Here is a 25,438-nt window from a genome sequence, read left to right as displayed (position 1 = left end):
TCGTTCAATTTGGGCTGAAGAAGGTAGGTTAAACATGACTATGAAAATGAACCATATTCTGTTCAAACAGTAAAAACGTCAACATAAAAGGGAAAAAAGCTACAGGTGTACTCATTAGTTTTAAGGATTCTAACTCCAACTTTGATTTAGCAACACAGCTTTAGCTATCTCAAATTGTTAGGTATTAATTTAACTACGGTAAGTAAGGAATTTTTTTTGTGTTGTATCCGGGCTTTATGGTTGTGGCTTCAAGAATGTGAACAGGACAAAAAAATTATGCCATACAGTAACTGTTATAATAATATTAGCCTCTGAAATATGACTGGTTCAAAATCACGACCCAGAAAAAAATTCGAAAGTGCATTTTCACAGGAAGTCGCTAAGACGACTGTTTTGGCATGATTTTCCCAATATTTTTTTCATTTAGAATGTGAAATCTACTGTGCATGGCATTGGAGTAATAGCAATAGTTTCAGTCATCATACTTACTACATTTCCTTATTCCACATTAATAACGATTTCACTTTGGTTACGTATTCGTCAAATTAAATATCAGAGGGCAAATCCTGACTGTAATAGCACCACTAAATAGAATATGCTACATTATACATCTACTTATTATATATTACATTTACTCGAAATTGATGTCTAAAAAAACTCAAATGGTTTGAAGTCTACATTTACATGTTAAGTGACCTTTGCAAAAATTAGCAATAACAAAAGAGTGTAAAATAGGCAACTACCGAATGACTTAATCATTACCCTGGCTTAACGATGAATTCCTATTCATGCGATTTTATTACTCACTTTCATGGTCCAAACATCTCTGTGAGAGTTTTTCAATGTTGACCTGCTTTAGAATGCTTAGCTCTATTTTTTCTCTTATCACAAGGATTGCTTGCATCACAATACTGTGCAACAAGAATCTCGGCAAGGCGTGTTTACAATTAACTTAAATTTATACATTCCTTGATGAAAACTGTTGCCATGTCGTCTGTAGTGCATACAGTTGTTAGATTGCTGAAGTTTGCAAGGAATATATTCATTGTCGTTTTAACTCCGATCGTTTTATTGCCGCTTATACTTGTTGTGGACGGAAACGTAAGTACTACTGTAACATCTTTGACTGGCATGTTAAGACATAAGTATGTTGATATATTTTCTCAATACATTATATCTTTTGATAATAAGTTATTTAAGCTATTTGAAACTATAATGTAATTCGAAAATAGTGTTCACATGTTATTGTTAGCGTTAAAGATGCGATGTAGGATTTTTTTCCCAATGTATATGAACAGATAACTTTCAAAACTGTGTAAAAATAAGGTAAAATGTTATATACATGTACAATAATGGCATTTTTCACAAAACAGTGGACGGATGAAGTAACAACATGAAATCTTAATCGAGAAAAATCTTTAGTCGTACTAGTATATAAAAATAATTTCTAAAATACGCTTAAAATTCTTGACATTTTCATTCCATCGAATTAAAGTAGCTTGATGATAAACTATAAGTTTACTTGAAGAATTATTTGGTATATTAGAATTTCATTAAAATATATTAAAGACAAAATATAGAGCTTTCTGGGGTTGTTTTTACAGGAGGCAAAATGTGCATATGTCATTATCATCATGGCGGTATTTTGGATAACAGAGGCCCTGCCAATAGCCGTGACGTCATTACTACCCCTAATACTATTTCCTATGGTTGGACTTTTGTATGCTAAAGATGTATCAAGCGCATACCTCAACGTATGTTTCAGAAATTAATAGGGCATAAATGCATGTGTCTTTTAAAACAAATCAAGGGGCGCTTTTACTAATACATTAAAGTTCAAATTGATAATTCATAAATATTTCCTTTGTAGTAATGTTGTTGTCACATATCATTTATTACATGTCAGTCAAAAATAAACTTTTAATATAAGAAAACAATTATTATACTTTTGATCAATCAAGTGTTAGGGTATCATAGTTCACCTCAATACAATTGTACACACTTTAAGAGTTATACCTGTATAATATATATGTACAAACCTGAGTTCTCATTTTGTCATTCCTTTATAGGATACGTCCACTCTCTTCATTGGAGGTCTAATTGTGGCAACCGCTATTGAACACTGGGACATCCATAAACGTCTTGCCCTTCGAGTTCTCATGCTTGTAGGTTCTGAACCAAGATGGTAAGAACAATATGTCCGATTTTTGTATTTTATCAAAGACTAATTTATATTTATAATAGTTCTGCGAATAGATGTATCAATATATTTCAAAAATAATTAAAAAGTACATATACGACAACTATTCATAAAGTTCAGGGAAAATGACGTTTTTATCAAAATGAATGGTCCTACTACTTATATACGTATTGTATACCAAAATATTTGGTTTGAAAATCCAAGTCAGTATAGGTAAAGTGATCCCTAAGTGTCGCTCTGCTCTTGCAGGCGACACAGTTATGTTTCAATATGGTTGAAACGACGTCAGAGACAGAATATTGATTCAAACAACTTGAAATTATTGGAATGTATACTGAAAGGAAAAGGAAACGCAGGGTAAACTTTTGAAATGAATTAATTTCCGATGGGATTTTCCAGTATTGTTATCTATAATTTAAACTCATCTTTAATGAAGAAGTAAGCAAAATCTCATTTGATATTGACTGATAATTCATAAGATATTGAAATTCATATGACGGTACCCCCCCCCCCCCCAAATGAAAATAAAAATTCTCAATATATCTCTCGCGCGTCCATCACAACCTTGATCCTCCTGTGCATGAAGTTCATCAGAGCATTTATCTTTCTGATAGGGATATTTATTCAACCCTTCCAACAGGACAGCACCTTGTTGGCCGGGATTAGCTGGGCTTACAGACGCTATCAAACCGTAGCGTCCATTCAGTCCCACAGATTTTCAATTAGAAAAAAAATAGAATATGCGGATGCCAATTGATTTGGTAAATGTGAATATTTACGAGAAAGTCTTGACAAACTTTGATAACATTTTCCTGGGGGTGAACATGCTGAATAATCAGGCTTACGACGCACCGACGAAAGGTTGACGAGCTCAGGGACTAAATTAGAGCGATGGATTTCTTTCAGTTTTAGAGTGAATGTAATGCTAATGATAACTTGCTGTATTAGAATCGGTTTCAGTTGTAATACCGTGGCGATTACACAGGTGGCAGGATGAAAAACCTTATTTTCTTATGACGTTGTTACGGCCAACGTCACCGTCACGGTTGGTTGGAAAAATTCCTGTTCATCTCTGACAACGGATAAAATGTTATATGGTGGAGTATTAATGACAAACTTCACAACAACAAGTTTTGCCTTTTTCTTCACATAGGCAATTGAATCTCTAGACCCCATGGGACTTCCACCAGCCGTACCATGATTACAAGAAATTCATATCGACTGTAAATAGTGAAAAACGATGTGTATACCTCCAGTGCATCAAGTAGTACTACAAAATCTGTTAACAAACCTGACATCATCAATATGTACGTGTTTTTTGGCTTTTTATCACTTTTCCTATGTGTAAACTTTTCATGTTTGAGTAATTTTGAACACCGATTTTAGTACACAGTAACCAAGATACACCTCTGACCAATTTTCATAATTTTCGGCCACTAAGTCAAAAATATTTTGCATATTATGTTACCCTGCGTTTTTTTTCCTTTCAGTATATTTAGTTCATTTATTTGAAATTGGTAAATACGAATTTTGAACGTGTGTACAATTTTGGAGACACTACAAAAAGTGGGAAACCACAGTTATTTGATGAAAATAGAATACTTGTATTCCTATTCATGACGTTGTTAAACATCTAGCACAACGTCAGACTGGGCTGCGCAGCTGTGTTTACTGTTTTTACTGATGAAGCTCGTAAATGACTGTGTATTGATTTGCCAATTGGATTTTAAAAAGTAAAATCAACTAGATGAGATCTCGTTGCGAGCAACGAGTAGGTCTTCCGTCCGATTTTGCGATGAGATGAGATGTGATTTTGATTAAGTTTTCGTTAAAAGATAATGATATAAAGATTTCCCTCCTTAGATTTCATTCTTTTGATTTATATAACATAATCTTGAAAATCTTTCGTTCAATATTGATTTTCAAAATATTTCCCCTTTTCGAGATATGAAGTGTAAAAGATTTAGCATTCTGGCCCTTTTGGCCCCAAATAACACAATAGAGAATCAAAATTTTACAACATATTGTTGCATATTGCTATGTTAAGAATTTTTGCTTCAGTAATTTAAAAACAATTTCTTGATCATTGAAGAGTTACATATTAGTCTTTTGGCCCCTCTGAGCCCCTAATTTGAAGGATCAGTCCCTTTTTCTTGATATCCGATGAAGACTTGTGATTTTAAACATTTTTTGTTCAACAACTTTTCAGAAGTTTCTTCTCGTTTTCGAGATATATAGAATAAAAATATTTTGGGGCCAATTCTTCAAGCCCTTAATTGGTCCGTTTTGCAAAAATTTAAAGGATGCATATTGTTCAGAACATTATTCTAAATATCTTTTGTTCAATATTGCTTATCAAAATATCTCACCTTGTTGAGATATAAAGCGTCAAAGATTTAGCATTCTGGCCCCTTTTGGCCCCTTATTACGCAACATATGATCTTATTTTTATAATATATCTTGGCAAATTGTTAAGATGAACATTTTTGCTTCAGTAATTGATAACAAAATATTGATAGTTAAAGAGTTATAGATGAAAGACTTTTGGCCGCTCTAAGTCCCTAATTTGAGGGGTCAGCCCCTTTTTCTTGATATCAAATGAAAAGACTTGTGATTTTAAACATTTTTGTTCAACAACTATTCAGAAGTTTCTTCTCGTTTTCGAGATATGTAGAATAGAAATATTTAGGGGCCAACCCTTCAAGTCCTTTATGGGATCGTTTTGCAAAATTGAAAGGGTGCATATTGTTTGGAACATTATTCTGAACATATTTTGTACAATATTTCTTACCAAAATATTTCCCCTTTCTGAGATATGAAGCATCAAAGATTGATCATTCTGGCCCCTTTTGGCCCCTTATTATGCAATATATGATCAAAATTTCATGATATATATTTGCAAATTGTTAAGTTGAACATTATTGCTTCAGTACTTTATGACAAAATATTAATCATTAAAGAGCTATATATAAAAGACTTCTGGCCCCTTTGAGCCCCTATTTTGAGGGGGTAGTCCCTTTTTCTTGATATCAAAAGAAAGGTCTTATGATTATGAAGACTTTTTGTTCAACAACTACTCAGAAGTTTCTTTTCGTTTCCGAGATATGTAGAATAGAAATATTTAGGGGCCAGCCCTTCAAGTCCTTACTGGGATCGTTTTGCAAAAATTGAAAGGGTGCATATTGTTTAGAACATTATTCTGAACATATTTTGTTCAATATTGCTTATCAAAATATTTCCCCTTTCTAAGATATAAAGCATCAAAGATTTATCATTTGGCCCCTTATGGCCCCTTATTACGTAATATATGATCCCAATTTTATAAAAGGTAGTTTTAAATTGTTAAGATAAACATTTTGCTTCAGTAATTTATAACGAAATATTGACCCCTAAAGAGTTATGGATAAAAGACTTTTGGCCCTTTGAGCCCTTAATAGGAGGAAAAAGCCCTTTTTCTTGATACTCAATGAAAGCTCTTATCTTTCTGCACAACTTTTGTTATATATGTTTTCACAAAATATTAACAGGTATAAAGATATAAAAGAAAACGTGTCAAATTTAGCGAGATGCTTTTGAGCCTATTTTTCGAGCCCAGGCGAGCTTCGGCGCCTTTTGCGCCGGGAAGATATAGACGCAAAAAAGCACATCTACAATCCTTCTTCTACCTTCACTGATAATCTCAACTCAATATCTTTAGTCGTTTAGGAGTGATTGCCAGGACAAGCCGACCCTCTGATAATCAGAAAATCGTCCATATCTCACGACCGGAAGTGACGTCATCGACGACGAAAATTTCCGACAAGGTTCAGATGAATATCTATCAGATCTGAAAGTTTGGTGAAAATCGACCGAGCCATTTCCGAGAACTCGCTTGCACAAAATCGGTAAGAAAAATAATAATAATAATAGGGAAAAAGAAACCGAACGAAAACAATAAGGTCTTCCGTTGGAGACGGAAGACCTTAATTATGGTCCATACATAAATAAATATTATTGCACACACTTGGGAGTGTGAGAAAATAAAGAAAAATAACGTATGTCCAAGAACATGTGACAAAATTCAAAATCCATATATTTAAAGTTATCATAAAAATAGCTTTACGTCAGACTGGGCCTTTGCAGCTTGCATATACAATGTATTTACATCTATAACGTTCGTAAAATAGTGTGTATTTTTTTTTTAAAAATTCTTATATATTATCTAAATCATGGTCTGTATTAAAATATCATCTTACACGTTTGCTGATGCTGTCATTATTAAGATAATTATAGCATTTGTCCACGAACTTTATGGACAACCCTCATATATGCACTACTTGAACAGTAGTTTTTGGGAAACAAATGTTTTTATAGAATGTTTGAAACTCAATCAGTCATAATGGAATCTTCGATAAAACAAATTTCATGGTTTAAATTTTATTTGCATTACATATGAGATTACGACATTTTCTCTCCATTTGAATTTGCAGAAAATGTTATATATGTATACATTTAAAAAGAAAATTACAAAATAATTTCCCTTTGCGCTTTGATAGAGTCAGTTACATAAACATGGCACCTGATCCCACCTTTGATATTTTTAGAGGTCCGTGTTTGCTCTGCTCCTACTTTAATTTGCTTCATGATCAATGACTTTTGAGTTTGATTACTTTTCGTTATCTCCATATTTCACAAGATAAAAAGTAATTCAATATACATGTATGTTATCATTTTATGTTACTGTCCCTGAATAACTCATTTTTGCTTAACTTTTCAAACGAGGACTGTCTGTCATTAAGAGACATACTCAATATTACACTAGAGTTTTTTTTCAGGTTGATGTTTGGGATGATGTTACCTACGTGGTTCCTGTCTATGTGGATGAGCAACACAGCGACCACAGCCATGATGATTCCTATAGCTAACGCAGTCCTTCTACAAATCAAAGAAACGCGGGAGGCAGAGAAAAGGGTGGATTTAACAGGTTTCCAGTTTTAGCTTCACTTTTTGTTTTAAACCTGTTTATTTTAATTTTTTATTAAGGAGTAAAAACTGTGTATCTTTTTACAACATTGAAAAGCTATTTCTCTCTAAACTCTAAATAAATTGCAGATTTCAAATTAAATAGTTAGATTCACAGTTCATGTATAAAGTTTTCTGATAATATTTTTTTCATTTATCGATGTGCCCGGATATTTACAGGAAATTACTGTTACTAAGTCACCAATTACAAATGATTTCTATTCATGGATCTTAAATCGTAGAAATCTGAAGGAAAATAAACTCTTATGAACATGACATTGCAAAAGCCACGATTATATTCTCTGAGAAATAGGCGAGATGTTAACTTTAAGATACATACCACAAACAAATTTTCTTTTGTACCATACAGAAGAGTAACATTGCTGTTTTTTTTTCAATATTTCTTTCAATCGAAATCTAATTAGAAATTTTCTTTGTGTAAAATGTAAAAAATAGACTCTTGAAAATCTTCATAGAAACTTTACTTTAACAAAACTTCATATATTTCTTAAAAAAGTTTAAAATTATGTTTTATTAGCTGTAACGTTACATTTTCCCACTCTTCACCAAATTATGCAGCTTGGTCAAACATACAAGTTAAATTGTCTAAAGAAACGGATGTCATTTCTTTAGTCAGAGAGGCACCTATTTAAGCAAAGATATTTAAATTTTGGAAGAAAAAAATTGCTTGTGTTATTTATCCTTAAAACTATCTGCGCTATGTCCATATTATGTAAAACTAGTGGTATTATTTCGTCATAGATTTAAAGTTATCCGTAACTTGCTTAAAATCTAACATGATTTTATCAAATTAAATCTTGAGAGATCATAAAACAAAAATGGATGTCCATAACACATTGTTTTGATATGTAGACATGGAGATAATGGATCAGCAAAAGTATGGATTTATTTCCTACCTGTTGTATTCTTCTGAAGAACTTTCTCACCTTGAACATTACATTACATTCTTTATATAAAAAATCATTTACTTACCTTGTCATTGGTCATTTGCAAAATTATTTTGTCAAAAAACATTCTGATTGTACAAACAAGTAATCTGAAGTTGATATTAAAAAGATGCTTGAGTTTCTGATTGACAATATCTATTTGGTTTTTGGAGACCAGGTCTTCCAACAATCTATTAGAATTTCCATGGGTACCACTTGCGCCCCGTTATAAACAGACCTATTTTTGTATTCATATGAAGTAGAATTTGTTCAAAATTTTATACGTGAAAAGAAGAAAATACTTGCTATGGCCCTCAACTCGACATTTTCGACATTTAGATATATCAACGACATAGTGTCAATTAACAATGGTTATTTCCATTCTTATGTCGATACGATATATCCCAGTGAGCTTGAAATAAAGGATAGCACAGGGTCTAACACAACTGTTTCATATTTGGACATTTTACTAGAAAAAGACGTTAATGGCAATTTAACAACAAAGCTTTATAATAAACGTGATGATTTTAACTTTTCAATCGTCAACTTCCCTTATTTATGCAGCAATATACCTTCATCACCTGCATACGGGGTTTATATCTCTCAGTTGATTCGATACACGCGAGCATGCTTTATGTATGAACAATTTCTAAAACGAGGTAAGTTATTGAAAAACAAGTTGATGAAAAAAGAATATCAGCAGTCTCGTTTTAAGTCAGCATTTCGTAAATTCTATGGTCGATACAATGACCTTGTCAGCAAATACAATTTATCATTAAGTCAAATGCTGACTGACAGTTCTTATACTAATTGTTAGGCCATTACTTACACGCTGAATTGTCGACGGATTTTTCCGTTATTTCCCGATCATGACAAGGAACACACGGCGGGTGTGGGTCGGCAGTGGATGCTCACTCCTCCATGGCACCTGCCCACCTCTGATGTTTTAGAGATCCGTGTTTGCTCTGGTCCAAAATTTGTATTGTTTAATGGACTTCTGAGCTTGAATACTGTTCGTTATCTCCATACATGTCATCAAGTTAATATTTGATAGGGTGCATTGGATTTACCCTAGTTAAGTAAGTGGGAAAATACATCTACATGCTAGTAATTGATTATCCTCAGAGTAAAAGTATCCATATGGATACAGTATAAAATGAGTAGTTTTTTTTACATGTACAACTCAGTTTGTGATCAGATGGATGGTGATACTGAACTGAAAGTTGTCGTAAAGAATGGCAAAAAAGATAGCTCCAACCTTTCTACAAACGTGATTGACGACCCAAGAAAAGAATCGTGAGTAAAAATTCTAGCTTCGCACAAAAGAATTTAAATTAACGTTCATTTGCACATAAAATATCTTTAACTGTATTTCTTGATATATATGCAATTATGCTTGATCCATTTGTCAGAAAAGAACAAAGTGACAGAGAAAAGAACGAAGAAGCTGATTACTCACGTATGTGTAAGGCGTTGTCGTTAGGAATAGCTTATTCTGCAAACTGTGGGGGCATGGCTACCCCTACCGGGACAGGTCCAAGCGTCGTTATGAAAGGAGCCTCAGATATGTGAGTTCAATACATTAATACATGACAAAAAATATCTTCAATTTAATCTGCTTTTTATTAATTATCATATTTATAAAATGACCGAAAAGACAATTTTCTTAAATGCTATCAAATACTCTAAATACATATTTACCACGCTCCAAGGAAGATATTTTGCAATTTGAAAGAATGCGAGTTTGTGTATTTTTAGAGGTGTAAAACAAACAATGAATGGTTAGAGAAGTACTGACAGAATTTTATCATGAAGACGCTACAAATCGGATTGCTAACTTCTAAATATTAAAAGTTCTTTAACATTTATTTGCATTTATTTAAACAATAAAATGCTTTCTTTGGTTGTTAGAACGGGAATTAATGCCATGATAGCTTGTTACAGAAAAAATACAGAACCCGCGTAAGCGAGTCATGTAATTTTTTTCTGCAATAGCTGCGACGTTACATGTAATTCCCGTACTAACAAACAAAGAAAGGCAATTTATTGTTTATATTTATATCTGTATAAAAAAAATTAAAATAAAATCGAATATGTTCAATATTGTATTATAGATGTGTATGTCATAGTATGCATAATTGATGGAAGACCCGTTGTTTAAGAAATCTATGCAGTTGGCTTGCTTAGTGGCGATTACTGACTGATAAACGTCAATGGTTTTCATAAGAAATAAAGGAAATAATATTCAGTGGATGTAAATACATATCTATATGTGCATACATATAAATGTGTTTATTCATCTATCAAAAGTGCTTTTGAAGAGAAAAATGCTACATCCCCTGTTTCCTTTGCAACATGGATGCAATACTGTTTACCAATATCAGCAATCCTTTTGATCCTTGTCTGGGTGTTTCTACAGATTATATTCCTACGCTGCAAGTGAGCTTTTTTTCATAGCTTTACTCCCTTCAATGAACATAAATTAGAAAAAGTCCCATTTTTTGCTATAAAATTTGTTTTTTTCTTTCCCAAGAACGTATAATAGAAAATCCCCGGGACAGATTGCGAAAGTGAAGGAGGTTATAAGAAGACAGTATGAAGAACTAGGGCCATTAACGTAAGTTTCATGCTAGCTAAAGAATTAAATAAAACAAAAACTGTATAATCTTGCTTATCATACTCTTTTCGTATTGTAGCTTCGGGCAGGGAGCAGTAATTGTACACTTTGTTTTGCTGGCACTATTGTGGGTCACCAGAAAATTAGGTGGAGTTCGAGGATGGGGAGATTTATTTCCAGAAAAGTAATTACAGTACAGTATTTAAAAATCTTTTTCTAAAGAACAGCAAAGTCATGATTAAACAGATTTATATGAAAGCATCTTCAGGTAGTGAAAATTCTAGATTGTTCAAATCATGACCCCGATGGATAAGAATCGGACAACAGTGGGCGATCAAAATTTTACAAAAGAGTGTAAAAATCTCAAGAACAGCAAGGCCATGGTTAGTCATATTCACTTGGTGTTGATTCAAGTTTGTTCAAATTCTAACCCATGGGTAAGGGTGGGGCCGCGTTGTGCGATCAAAGTTTAAGATAGGCGTGTATAAGAAATTTTTAAAAAGTCTTCTCAAAAGCAACAAAGCCGCGGATGTTTTTATGTAACAACTAATTTGGTTTAGATTTAAGTTTGTTCAAATCATGACCCCGGTGTTAGGGTAAGGCCACATTGGGTGATCAAAGCATAACATAGGAATATATAGGAAAAGTCTTTTAAAATCTTCTAGTCAAGAACAGAAATACAAGCATTAGTCATATCTATGTGAAAGCTTTCTTATGGAGTGTAAATTCAATTTTTTTTTTTCAAATCGTGACCCTAGAGGGTTAGAGTGGGGCCACAATGGACGATGAACATTGTAATAAAAAGAAAAATATTTTCTCCCAAGAACAGTAATGTCATGATTAGTCATATTTATATCAAAGTAGATTGAAATTTGTTTAAATCATGGCCAATAGAGGGTAGGGTAGGGTCACAATGGGCTATCAAACTTTTACATAGGAATATTTGGGGAAAATCTGCTTATGAAGAACAGCAAGGCTCTCAGTGAGTCGGTGAGCGTTGTGACCGATGCATTGGCCTCTCATTGTTATAGCATTATTTCACTTAAATATGTATTTATTTGTAAACGAGCTAAGTGAAAAATATATATTTTTTCAAATACAATTTCTATATATGTTATTTTTTTCATATTACAAAAATATTTTTATAGAGCTTTTTCAAATACATTGCTTTTCAATTTCGCCATTTACGATTCTTTAATCATTTTTCTCATTTTCAGAACAGTGACTGATTCCACACCAGCCATATTTATTGCTATCAGTCTCTTCTTATTTCCCTCCGTTTTGCCACATAAATTTAAAGGTTTAGCAAGACAATATTGAAACTGCTTAATACATTGTTTCATAATATTAAATAAAGCAGACTTAATGAATAGACAAGTATTTTTATATTCTCTAATTAAGCTGTAGAGGTAGCTTAAGAATTTAAAAATAAAATTCAACTTTTGATTTTAAATTTAAATACTCTCCTAATGCTGTGTTTTCCTTACTGACTAAAATTTGGATAAATAAAGATGGCTGTACTTCCAGACAAAGGAAAGCCACTGCCACCCCTTCTTCCGTGGAAAGCTGCCGAGAAGAATGTACCTTGGGGAGTAGTTTTATTGCTTGGAGGAGGGTTCGCTATCGCTAAAGGTAGCAAGGTACTATAAAAAGGAGAAATTACAATCATCTATTGGCTATAACTAATTTTATTTTGCTGCTATTGTCAATATTCGTAGGTCCCTGGAGGTTTATAGACCCCTTTTTTACAGACATGGCTGATTTATTTATTTATGGAAGAGCCCACTTGAAACTGATCGTTGATTTCATTTTTGTAAATTCTATCCTAGGGTTACTGGTCAAAGATAAAAATAAATTGGAGAAATCTACAAGATTTTTAAAAAAGACTGTTAAGCTATGTAAAACGGAAAGAAATGTCTTATTCGACTAAACAAATTTTATTCAAGTGCAATTTATCGTGTATAAAATCAAACTACTTTTGCAATTATGATCGTTCTATTAAATCAAATTACATTGTACCTCTTAATCTTCCAAACCTCTTATTTTCAGGATATTAGCTCCTTAACCAAGGAAATAACTCTTAAAAACTTTATTTTATTACTAGGTACTTTTTTAAAAAGAAGAACAAAATTTTCTTAAATCTTGCCTTTTAAACCAATGCTTATTAGTGTGAAATGAAATCAGAAGTAATATATGATGTCTTGCAGATATCACATGCATTTTTACAATATGTACTTATTGAAAAATGGAGTTACTTAATAGAAGAACAAATATACAACATAAGTATTAAACATATATTTTTTCCAAAGCCCTGGATAACTTTAATCCTAAAATAAACTTGTTTTCCAATCTTAAATTCGAAAATTCCTTTATTCACGTTTCCTGAAAATATAATAGTATTTGAGATTTGATAAATATCCCTAAATAATAGGATTATTAACATTGTCAAATACACATTACTATAAATTTGTTGATTTTCAAAACATGTGGAACAGACTTCCTTAATTAGTTCTTTTACTTTTATTATATTGTCTTAGATTTTATGATAGCCTTAACATTCTGTCCCTAATTGTTGTAGGTGTCTGGATTATCAAAACTGATTGGAGAACAATTAACTGTGTTTGAGGACTTTGAACCCTGGGTGATGAATCTTGTTCTGTGCTTTATGGTAGCCGCTGCAACAGAAGTAACAAGTAACATTGCTATATGTACACTGATGATGCCAATAATGAAAGAATTGGTAAATATTACTTTTTGTTCATATTTGTTTTATATATATCATCATATTTGTCTTATTTTATAGAAGCATGAAAATATTTAAGTACATTGCATGTAGCTTGAATCGCCCAAAGAAAATTATTATAAATAAAAGAATTAAGAAGGAAAAAAAAAAACAGTGACAGATTATAACCATTATAGACTTTCTCTAGTAAGTATGAAAATTAAGTAATTCGAACGTAATTAATTTTTTTTTCTTTTTCTAAAAAAAAAAATCCAGTCAATAACTCTTCAAGTCAACCCACTGTACTTTATGTTCCCCACGGCCATCGCTACATCCTTTGCCTTCATGCTTCCTGTCGCTACTCCACCTAATGCAGTTGTGTTTTCATATGGTTTTATCAGAGTATTGGACATGGTAAGATTTGAACATTGATTTTAAAGATAATCAAAAAAATCTCTTTAAATCTTTTAAAAAAGTTCAAGTTTGAAAAAAAAGATTTCCAGAATAATTTTTATAGCTGAGATAGGATATAAAAGCATCTTGATTTAGTGATTCAGTTATGCTTGAAAAGCATAGAATTGTCATAATGATTTTTTTTGTAAAACATATATACTTAATTGAATGAAATTTTGAATAATTATTGTAGGTTGTAGCTGGATTTCCACTGAATATAATAGCTGTTTTGGTATTAGTCATCGGGACAGAAACGTGGGGAGAAGCCATCTTTGGTTTCCATACGATTCCTGGTGCTTTTAAGTTAGGAAATGATACAACAGTATTAACGAATGTAACAACTGTGTCCGTAAACTCAATGTCAACAGAAGGGCCAACCTTCTGAAAATACATATGTATATAAATTCATACATTGCCTATAATGTATCTACAACCTTTGCTGGATGGCTATTCTTTTTTAGCACAATTTTTTTTATGGCTTCATTACTTTTAGAATTTTTTGAATTGTTAATTTTTTAACCCTGCGTCTTAGACGTAAGTGCGGCAATGGCTGATTCTTCCATTTTAATGTTAACCTATATTTATGGATTATTTATAATAAATAATGTAAAAGCCATTTTAATTTTCACATACTTAAATGCATATGGTTCTTTTACTTAGAAATATAAATTACTCCTGTCTACTTATGTGTGTTTATCAACACCTATTTTTCCAAAAAATAACAATCTATTTTCCCATTTATTATTTTTACTAAATAGCCCTAATCGAAGAATTTCTATTTTACAAATGTGCAAGACAAAAACAGAATGATTGGTGTAAGAAACTGTTAAACTTTATTCTTCTGAAGGAAATTGTGTTTTCTGCGAGGAAGTAATACATCCACAGATAAAAATATATCTAGTGTTTTTAAATTGTAAAACTTTCGGTAAAAGCAAACAATTAAAGCTTAAACATCTTTATTATTAACGTTTATAAAGCGATGTGTTTTAACAAAATAATAATTTTCAAGCTATTAGAATAATAAATTTATACAGTTATATTCATTTGCTAACGTTAACATTGATTAATACTGAAAGCAATATCTTCAGGTCAAAAAAAATTTAAAAGTTCGAGAATGATAATAAATACATTAAAAATTACAAAATATGAAGAGATATGGAACAGGGATCCTTTAGTCATTATATATTTAACATTGTGCCAAGTTCCATTATGCGCATTGGGCTTTAATCCATGAACGTTAATTTGGTAAAGTTCTACGTTTGCTATTGATCTATGCTTCTTAAATGCTGGAAAAATTATTTAAGTGAAAAAGAAGGCTGCTGATTTTACCTGAATATAGTCAACTATGTAGGCACATAAAGACACCTGATCCCACCTCTTAAATGTCTGTGTAACAGGGCATACAACACAGCCATTTAAGAGGTGGGATCATGTGCCTTGAAAATATTTTGGTAATAAAATAATACATTCCCTTATATTTATGGATAAGCTATCAATAAAGCTATTGCTTATCTAATAAATTCATACTTCAAGCTACTCATTTCTGATATAAACATGAATTGAAGTACATTAAGCTGCGTTCCATTAGATAACAATCGCAAAAGTTATACTTTTCCCACAAAAATCAATAAATAAAATTATTTAAAAAAAAAAACAAGATTAAGCCCGTTTTCATGTTAGCCAACTCAACATTTAGACTGGTTTGCCATATTTTTGTCCCCCGCTTTCACTGACAGTGGGGGTATTAATTTGGGTCTGTCTGTCCGTCCGTCCGCCCGTCTCTATTTCTGTCTATAACATTTTCGTTTCCGTGCGATATCTCGAAAACCCTTTGAGCTTTCGCAGTGGAATTTTGCATAGCAACTCCCAATGGCCTAGAAAAGAACCCTATTTATTTTGAGGACAAAAGGTCAAATGTCAAGGTCATAACTTCATAAATTCTGTCTGTTTTAACACTCGTTTAACACTCGATATCTCGCGAATTCTTTGAGCTTTTGCAATGAAATTTTACATAACAACTCCCTGTGGCCTAAGGAAAATCCCTATTGATTTTGAGGTCAAAACGTCAAAGTTCAAGGGCGTAAAATTCATAAATTCCGTCTGTGTGTAACACTTTCGTTTCCTGGCGATATCTCAAGAAGCTTTTGAGCTTTAGCAATGTAATTTTATACCATAACTCCTTATGGCCTCTCTCGCCCCTCTCAAAGTGTCCCGCCCCGTTTTTTTTTTATTTATTGTATTAAAAGTCGCTTGGCACTATTTTTAGCACAGGGTCATGGGAGAGTTATTACGTATAATACAGGTTGTCGGCGGACTTTATATTCTGATTACATCTATTAGAACTGTTTAGTAAAGGCTAAATTAGACGACATGTATTGTGTAAAATTTTGACAATATCGAACGTGAATATAAACCTTATATGTGACTTAATGTTTGCATTTAATTTCCTGTACAATCAAGTGCCTTCGTGCTCTAGGGGTATGATGCTTGCTTAGCAAGCGAGAGGCCCGGGTTCAAACTCCGGACGAGTTTTTTGGATTTACTAAATGATACTATTCAACATGTGAAATGAGAAAGTTATGACGTCTGGCATGAACAAACTCATAAAATAATTATTTCAGTGTGATAAATATTCTATGTATTAAAAAGAATCTTTTATACACATATTAAAGAATAAGCAATCAAATCTTTATATCCATATTGGCATTTTTTATTTGCTTGAATATACATGTATACATTTAATAATTCTACAAATCGGGGGGGGGGGGGGGGGGGCTGCGCATGCTCTTTTTTTCCCCCAAGCGGGGGACACAAATTCTCTGAATTAGCTTGTTGGAAGTAGTTTATGACAGTATACTTCAGCCAAATCAGAAAAAAATTGTTATTATTCATGCCAAAAAAGCGGTTACAGAGAATGGATATTAATTAAAATTTCAACAGCAGGTTGTTGTTGAATGTTAAGGACTATGTTAATATCAGAAGGATTTTAAAGGTTAGATAATTATACGACATTAGTACTTGAAAAAAAACTCCAGTTAGCACAGATACTTGATTGATGATTTTTTTTACTCTGTTTATTGTAAGATTTTACTATACTTTAAGTATATTGCTTGACAGAATATTGTGGGAGTCAATCAAACCGTTATTATACATTAAATAATAATGTATAATATAAATTTTTATAATTTATGTTAGTTTACCAAAAGGAAATTAAGGTGAATGCAATATTAATCATGACACAAAGAAACAAAGGAAAGGAAAAGTCTGTTAGTTGTGCAGATGATATGTCTCTTTTGATCATCATTTGTGCGACATTGCTCCAAGTGCCATTGTTTCTCTTTGGTTTTATCCCAAGAATATCACACATTATTTGATACAACTCCACATTTGCTATTGGCTTGTTAACAAAGTTCTTCTTGAATGCTGAAATGGTGGAGAGTTGAATCTAAATCACACAATCAAAATGTTTCCAAATAGAAGAATATATATAATCGTACAAAGAATTTAATTTTTTTTTAATTAGGAAGTGTTTTCATTCTGAACTACTTACCCGGCCCTGTTGCTCTAAATATTGCCCTCATATCTGGATCAGTATAATCATATCCGTGCATTCCTTTGTATGTTGTTCCAGGCACATAATAATCCTTCTTTAATGACAGAAATTCAATTTTCACTACAGTCCCACTAACATCTTCGCTAGCCAAGGGTTTCTGATACGCTACTCTCCTCATAAGCCCTTGGCATAGGGTATTTTAAAAAGTTGGGATTTTTTTCTCAAGTTGTGATTGGAGTTGATCGACATCGTTCGACCAATCAGCAATTTTTTTTTTATAAATGACGATATTTGCGTTCGGGATATATCTTGACTCTTTAATATCGGGAATGAAAAATGCAAGTAAACAACGATCCGTAAGATAACATGTCATTCTATGAATAGTTATATGGTGTCATCCAATATCTTAATCTACGTGCAAAATATGTGATTAAGAATCTATACTGAATGTGTACATTTGCATTTTAACATGTTTAAATAACAAATTAACATTACTCATTACCTTCTTGTTAATTATTCTTTAAAAACATTATTTTTTTAAATACGCTTTTGATTTTTGTCGATGACGCAATCTGTGCGTACCTGGTAAGAATCGTGATCACGTAACGAAAACAATCCCGTCTTTTGTCAGCACCGTATAATTATGAGGAGAGTAGCGTATCAGAAACCCTTGGTTAGCGAAGATGTCCCACTAATGATAAATTAAAGCGAGAGAAAGTCGTTGCGCTTACTTTAAGATTCAAGCATTTTTCTAAGCATACTTTTTATCTACGTTTCGCTACATCTGAAAGGGAACTACCTTTTTTTCTTTAGTAATGTTAATTCGTTCATTTACGTTTCAGGAATACATTTGTATTTCTGTGCTTAGGGAAGATGTATTCCTATGATTCAATCAAACCTAGATGTATTAATAATTACATTATTTAAATAATGTAATTTTATTTATTTATTCATATTTAATACTGAATTATTAAATTAATTTTATCAAAACTTTGAGCTCCTTTACCTTAATAAACTGACAGTGAAAAATCTATATTCAGAATTATGTACCTTAATTTAGAATATGAATAGTTTTAAAAGTTTCAAATGGGTCAGTTGAAATACATGAGGAAACATTTTGGGGAAAACATAATTTTTTTTTCTTTTTAAACTCATAGCAACATCTTTCATAGAAATGGAGAATCCACGCTTAATTAAGAACTGATGAAGAATGAAGAATTTCAGGCTATACAATAAATACTTTTTTTAGTACCCATAGCAATAACCTTCATTGGCATCAAAATCGGAAAACAAATGTTTCATGATAGTAGTTTTCTCAAGAATCAAAGAACAAGGTACGGTTTTAATACATATCTGGCCCTATAATTTTCTAAAATATGAAAGTAATGTAAGAAATTAAAACTCGTGCTTTCTGAATTGTTGCACTTACATGCACTTAGATCAAACAAATCGTTTTCTCATCTGACCTCTTAGATGCTAATTGTGACGTCATAAACTTGTGCATTTACCAGTTGTTTTTCTTAAAAAGTTACAGAAGACATCAATTTTCAGTGGAATTTTCTTTCAGATAATATAGTCCAAATGCATCGGCCACAAAGATTTTGACATATGTGATTTTTCGAAGAATTTTACACATTATATCCGAATATTGAAGTGGGCGTCGGCTGTGGACACTATTTTCTCCAGGGAAATAACCCCTGAAATGAGTAATTTTGAGCTTTTTCTGTTTAAAACTTGGAAATATACCAAATTAATGACGTCCTCTTTCCTGTCATATTCTTTCATGATTTATCACGCATGTACTCAACTCATATTTAAGCCAATTTCAAAACTTTCTGAAAACATAAAATTTTTAGGGCACAATAAAGCCAAAACTATATCTTCTTCTTTAAATGATATCACTCCAAAAACATAAGAAAATTGGCCAAAAAGAGGTTTATAAAGGTGGACAAAGACGGAAAAGAATGCTGATGAATGGACGACGAACACTTTACTGATGAATAATCTCCTATAGTTCTCAAACCACAGAGATGCATGAACATGTATAATACATACTGCGCATTCGCTACATTTCCATGGTGCCACTATCGCTGTTCCACTATCAGCTTCTATCACAATTGGTGATGTGCGTGGATGGTTTTTGAGATGATAACGATCAGGGATTGATTCCTTTTTATAAATTGTTATATTGGGCTTGTTAGCTGTTACTAAATCGTTGTAAACCTCGAAATATAATAAAAATTTGTTTGAAGCGACCATATTCAGAAGCCAATTCGTAAATATGTTAATGAATGAAAAAAAGTACAATGCAAGAGTTTACAATGCAAAAATCAGAGTCGACCACATTATAGACCCAAATAATTCAAGGTGTAAAAACACTTTTTACACGTGTATTTCTTTTCATACCCCCTTTAAATATTCAGCAGTGTTTTCTTATACATGGCTGTTGCTTTTAAGGACTCATTACAAACATATTTTGATTCATTCAGGCGATAGACTGCATCTTCTTTTACATGTGTATACATATATGAAATCTGTGATCATATTAAAGGTATAATTCAATATTATGATTACCTTTTCAAGCTTTCCATCCATTGGCCAAATACCGACATAGGGTACCTCTGACATAATAACCTTTATATCCCGAAAATCCAACACATCAGTGATGTTTACCATCTTTGTGATATTGGTCATCCCATGATCAGAAAAAATCATTATGTTGACCTCATTTTGTAAATTAAGTGACGTCAGTTGCTCTCTGAAGCTCTGTAAATTCTTATCAATATCTTTCAAAACAGTTGTCAAGTTTTGAGAATCCACACCAAAAATATGTCCGTAGTGGTCAGGGGCTTCTAAGTATATTCCTAAAAATTACAGATAACAAAATTTAAAACTTAAAAACGTGGGAAGTTCATATCTACGATGTACAAACATTTTAAAATCCACAGAAGATTGCTATCAATAGAGTTTGGATACCTGGCAACGTCTTATGAATCAAATACTATAGAAAAAGAGAGACATTTTCTCAATATTAGCTCACGATTATTTTATATAGTTGGTTATCCTGTGGTGTATTCTTTTTCCCCGAAAATCTTAAAATAGTTTACATCTTATTTATTAAAGCTTGCAACTGAATGATGTTTAAGGTATTTACTTTAATAAATGTGTGTCTGTAAAAACTACTAGTTTCTGAAACTGATTTCACGGTAAAAACAAGGAAGACTCTAGAAATATATACGGAATACATATTTTTACACATGGTGATCAGAAGCCACAAGCACCCTGCTATATTTTACCGATAAGATCCGCTTCATCATTCTTAAGAAGGCCCACGGTTTGCTGAAGAGAATACTCAAACTCGGGAATCAAAGTTAACTTGTAATCAACACAAAGAGTGGGTTTGGTGCCTCTTATTGTCACGTCACATCCTGGCCAGTAGAAGAAATAAGATTTCTTTCCCTTAATGGAGAAATAGAAATAAACTTTAAGTTAAAAAAATAGATAAGGTAGTTATTCTTAACGGGATTTCTCCATGCAACAGCAGAGAGAGAGAGAGAGAGAGAGAGAGAGAGAGAGAGAGATTTAATAGATTTAATTACAATGAATGTTTTTACAATTATCATAGGAGGAAAAATTACAGCAGCGTATACTAAAATTTTCATTTATTGTAACAGAATTAAAGAAAAGTGCATATCTGCATGCATTGATTTAATAAAAGCTAGAGTCTACTTTTAATTCTTTACATAGTTGTTAAAATTAAGTTCCATGTAAGAGTTGCTAAAATCGTTGTTCTATTCAATCTTCTGTAAGAAAAAGATCATTTTGTAAGCCTATAACTATTCTAGAAATTGTTGGCCAGATGCAGGATCCCAGGGGGGGGACACAGGAAATGTACATTCGCATTTAAAATATTTCATGCAACTTTTGTCTAGGTATGATTTAGAATTGAATTGTTCTAATAAAGTTGAAAATTGAACTCTTGTTTAGATTATTAGTGATTACATCCGAGTAAGGCTAGTCAAGAAACCTTGTTTGACATATCAACTTGGGACTTGATTTGTTTTATATATAACTCGAAATAAAAGACACCATAGTGTCTGACATATCTGCTTAATACTTGAATGTTTTTTGCTTTAGATAATGATGACAAACTAACAACTAAATTTTATGATAAATTTGACAAATCCATTTTTTCTATCATCGACTTTCCTTAATTTAGCAACATATTATGATATTATAATATCCTCTCATGGTGTTTCTGTCTCCCAGTTGATTGGATACATAAGTACATGTTCAGCGTATTTCGAAACCGATGCAGACTACTGAGAAATAAGCTGATTTTACGAGAGTATCAACAATCTAGTCTAAAGTTACAATTTGGCAAACTCTTAAGTCGATTAGATGGTACAGTGACCTTATTTGCAAATACAACATGTCGCTTCATCGAATTAAAAAATTGTTACTAGGCCATTATTTCCACATATTTTCCAAGAACAAAAAATCATCATCCGCATTTATAGGATACATGCGACATCCAAAAAATGATGTCGCAGGAATCGACAAATTCGAATGTTATAAAAGACTACTAACAATTAAAATATGCTCTATAATATCGATCTATCTCTGCACTCTCCCAGAAATATAGGTCAAATGCAAGATACAAATCCTTATTTATAGTACATATCCTTCGATGCAAGTTTGATCGATACGGAATTTTGGATCACTAAGAACTTACCTACTAATTAGACTTAATTAAAATACAACTGTATATGTCACAATCTTCAGAATAGTTCTCCTGAAAAACTGCGAACGCAAAATTCCGATTCTCGCCGACACTTTCATATTTGAACATATTATTTTCTATTAAATCTATTTTTATTGTAAAGTTGACTTCGTCGGCAATTATTAATAGCTCTAATAACACTGTTTACTGACTAATTGCTGTTAAATACAACTCTTACCGACAAGGGGGTGTACAATGTGCAACGTTTTCCATTGAAATCAGAATTTATAATGTAATCGGATTTTGAAATAACATGGAAGTGGATAAATGACCTCTAAATCTTTTCGTTCGATAAATTTATGTAGGATTAATATCTGATTCATTTGGTAAAAGTTTATATCTGTCTGTTATTTGAAATTTATATGACTGTATTTAAACTAGGTCTGTGAACATATGCCCCCCCCCCTCCCCAGCGGGGAAACAACATGCATGGTACAAAGAAGAATTCAAAACCTCTTTTTCAGCAGTGATCCAAACAGGTTCTGCATCGTCCCACCAAAACGAAAGATTCTGGGCCGGATTTTCAGCAAGTAGAAAATTTTTGTCATTGATTTCGTCATACATATAGTTTCCTACCATACCATGGGATTCACAATGCAAACCTGCTTCATTAGACAGAAAAAAAGGGAAAACTTACAAATATCTGCATGGTACAAAAAAATTAATACACTCATAATTTCTACCGAAAAAAAGGTTATCAAATATTAAGATTTAAATTACTTAATCGAACAGTTTTGATTTTAACAAGATTATTAGAAATTAAGATTATTATTTTTTTCCAAATCACACTCCCAGTTGTTTTAAGAACTAAAGAGAATGATTTACCTGTCATGATAGTGTAATAATTTGGGTAAGATAAAGTAGGATAGTCTGACAACATGTACTCCGCCTTTACTCCCTCTTTTGCCATTTTAGCAAAACCTGGCAAATTCACGTGGTCAAAATAATCCCATCGAAATCCGTCCATGAGGATAACAAGAAGTTTAGAACATGAAGCGAAGTAAAATGTCGAAATGATGAGGAAGCATATTTTTGTTGTACAATACATCATCTGTCCACGAGAATTGAAGTCTAATAAACTGGAGAAGGAAACAATTTTGGAAAAAGATTGGTATTTCTCCTTCAATGTACAGAATCTGACTCGAGAAAATCTACGATGATATGTGATAAAGTTTTCCACCTACTGTGCTTTTAAGCATTTTTAATGTACATACTGTATACCTTCTGTCAAAAACAAACAAGGGGTCTAGATCTTTTAGCAAAGAAAATACTTTTGTATCTCAATTTCTTATCGTACGTCAAATGTACATGTACGGCAGCTTTTTGCATAAAAAATTCTAACATGTTGAAAATGTTGAAACGTACGATTCAATGATAAAAAAATATGAAGATTGATATTTCATCTATTATTTATTGTTATTAGGCAGGATGTGTGACGGTAAATTTGTCGCCCTGTACATATTGTCACCAGCAACATGAACAGAAACAATGAACTTAAAACTATTAGGGTCTTTGAGTGTGTCTTGTAGTCTAATTAGAAGAAGACGAAGGGAGCTTGAATGGAAGACACTAGCGTCCAAGATTTGTAGAAAAAGATTGTATAAACGTTTTCAAATCAATTAGACGCTTTTCTGTAATTATCTATAATTTGCTTTTGGTAACTTGACTCATTTGAACATTGAATCAGCAGGGTAAGTATTGAATTGCCTACTAAAAGCTGAGAATTTAGATGAAATATGGAGATGACGAACAGTATTCAAGCTCAAAGTCCATTCAAACAATGCAAATCGGGAGCAGAGCAAACACGGACCTCCAAAACATCAGAGGTGGGACCATGTGCCATGGAGGAGTGAGCATCCCCCGCTGACCGGTCACACCTGCCGTGTGCTCCTTGTCTTGATCGGAAAAAAAATCCGTAGACAATTTAATTTTTAAATTATGGCCCAACAATTAGTATAAAAAACGTCAGTCAGCATTTAACTTAATGATAGGTTGTATTTGCTGACAAGGACATTGTATCGACCAAAAAAAACTTGCGAAATGATGACTTCAAACGAGAGTTTTGATATCCTTGTTTCATCAACTTGTTTAACAATAGCTTGCTTCGTTTTAGAAATTGTTCATACGTAGAGCATGCTCTTGCGTATCGAATCAAATGATATTATTCTTGTGTATCTGTATATTGTGGTAAATAAATATTAATATTTACATTTGCTGTGTTTTTCTACTATACTTACTAAGAAAATTGATTTGAATGCCATTTTCGTGTAAACTCACGCGTAGAAATATAAACGGATGAACTCGCGCTAACGTGACGTCACAATGAGGATACAGAGACGTCAATAAAAATTATATAGGGCAGCGAGAAATTCAAACATTGAGTGTATTTTTGCTGCGTTTAAACATGTAAAATGTATAATTATATAAGGAATATTTTTCAGTTTTGCGTGAGTTATTGGTGTGTAAATCACACAGACTTGTCATGTAGGCATATTTTTCATGAAACGTGCTAGCGCTTCATGAAAAATACTTTGAATTGGAACAATCAAAAGTGAGGAATAAGTTCTGATCATCTTTTTTGAAGCTTATATCAAAATTCTCGGTCATCCGACTTTATATCTATGGAATGGACACCATGGAAACTAATTCAACTTTTCTGCGCATGCATATCTTAAAGAGGAAAAAGTAAAGCAATATTTTCATGTTGGGGCGAACTAAAATTATTTTTACTTACATTTTTCTCCATAAAAGTAGATTTTTTAGGTTCTGAAACTTGTAATTTTCTGAAACCTAATACTTTCAAGAATTGAATACAATTTGCACGTATCTTGCAAAAATTCTACTTTTGTCAAATTTCACGTTTTCCCGTTACGATGTCTTTTTAAATTACTCCAGACAATTGAGACCAATCATTGCAAATACATAGATGAAAGCGTGATTTTGTAATCAACCAGAATTTCCTCTGGCCTTTATTAATCGGTGTATAATTTACCTCTTGTGAGCAAAATTATTATTACTGGTGGTCGTATAGAAAGAGATATCTTGGTATTTTGAATGAGTTTATATTAATCTTGTCAATTGCAACGCTCTCACTATTTACATTGTATATCGTAAAGTTTTTTTATTGCACTGCTTCATTAGAGTTAAAAATGACGAACATTG

The 25,438-nt window shown here is 32.3% G+C and overlaps 2 protein-coding genes across 2 annotated transcripts; one reads left to right on the top strand and one right to left on the bottom strand.

Annotated features, from left to right (window-relative positions):
• Positions 1-922: 922 nt before the first annotated feature.
• Positions 923-14,483, top strand: LOC133175381 (Na(+)/citrate cotransporter-like). The gene is made up of 14 exons (XM_061310477.1): positions 923-1,101; positions 1,605-1,754; positions 2,070-2,185; positions 7,015-7,163; positions 9,336-9,444; positions 9,561-9,716; positions 10,459-10,587; positions 10,682-10,765; positions 10,845-10,949; positions 11,983-12,065; positions 12,293-12,405; positions 13,344-13,505; positions 13,764-13,901; positions 14,134-14,483. The coding sequence occupies exons 1-14, from the start codon at positions 973-975 to the stop codon at positions 14,323-14,325; spliced, it is 1,815 nt and encodes a 604-aa protein (XP_061166461.1). The 5' UTR covers positions 923-972; the 3' UTR covers positions 14,326-14,483.
• A 2,653-nt stretch (positions 14,484-17,136) lies between these two features.
• LOC133175320 (glycerophosphocholine cholinephosphodiesterase ENPP6-like) lies at positions 17,137-23,324 on the bottom strand. Its single transcript, XM_061310415.1, has 7 exons — positions 23,102-23,324; positions 22,730-22,878; positions 20,790-20,952; positions 20,068-20,357; positions 19,549-19,716; positions 17,491-17,584; positions 17,137-17,363 (listed from the first exon to the last, which is right to left on the bottom strand). The coding sequence occupies exons 1-7, from the start codon at positions 23,322-23,324 to the stop codon at positions 17,137-17,139; spliced, it is 1,314 nt and encodes a 437-aa protein (XP_061166399.1).
• Positions 23,325-25,438: the final 2,114 nt, after the last annotated feature.

This window comes from Saccostrea echinata, unplaced genomic scaffold (genome assembly GCF_033153115.1).
Source record: "Saccostrea echinata isolate AGI-Se365-2 ecotype Australia unplaced genomic scaffold, CSIRO_AGI_Sech_v1 ptg000062l, whole genome shotgun sequence".
Taxonomy (NCBI): domain Eukaryota; kingdom Metazoa; phylum Mollusca; class Bivalvia; order Ostreida; family Ostreidae; genus Saccostrea; species Saccostrea echinata.
Note: the sequence above shows the minus strand (reverse complement) of the source record. Positions and strands in the feature narration are given on the sequence as shown.

What these genes read in the sequence shown, in the direction of transcription:
- LOC133175381 (XM_061310477.1), top strand. Translation starts at nt 973, where the DNA reads ATGAAAACTGTTGCCATGTCGTCTGTAGTGCATACAGTTGTTAGATTG. An exon ending in GAAGAACTAGGGCCATTAAC is followed by an intron (nt 10,766 to 10,844) that starts GTAAGTTTCATG and finishes TTCGTATTGTAG; the next exon opens with CTTCGGGCAGGGAGCAGTAA. An exon ending in GGAGATTTATTTCCAGAAAA is followed by an intron (nt 10,950 to 11,982) that starts GTAATTACAGTA and finishes TCTCATTTTCAG; the next exon opens with AACAGTGACTGATTCCACAC.
- LOC133175320 (XM_061310415.1), bottom strand. Translation starts at nt 23,324, where the DNA reads ATGTATTGTACAACAAAAATATGCTTCCTCATCATTTCGACATTTTAC. An exon ending in TGGATGGAAAGCTTGAAAAG is followed by an intron (nt 19,717 to 20,067) that starts GTAATCATAATA and finishes TTATATTTCGAG; the next exon opens with GTTTACAACGATTTAGTAAC. An exon ending in GGAAATGTAGCGAATGCGCA is followed by an intron (nt 17,585 to 19,548) that starts GTATGTATTATA and finishes TCATTAAAGAAG; the next exon opens with GATTATTATGTGCCTGGAAC.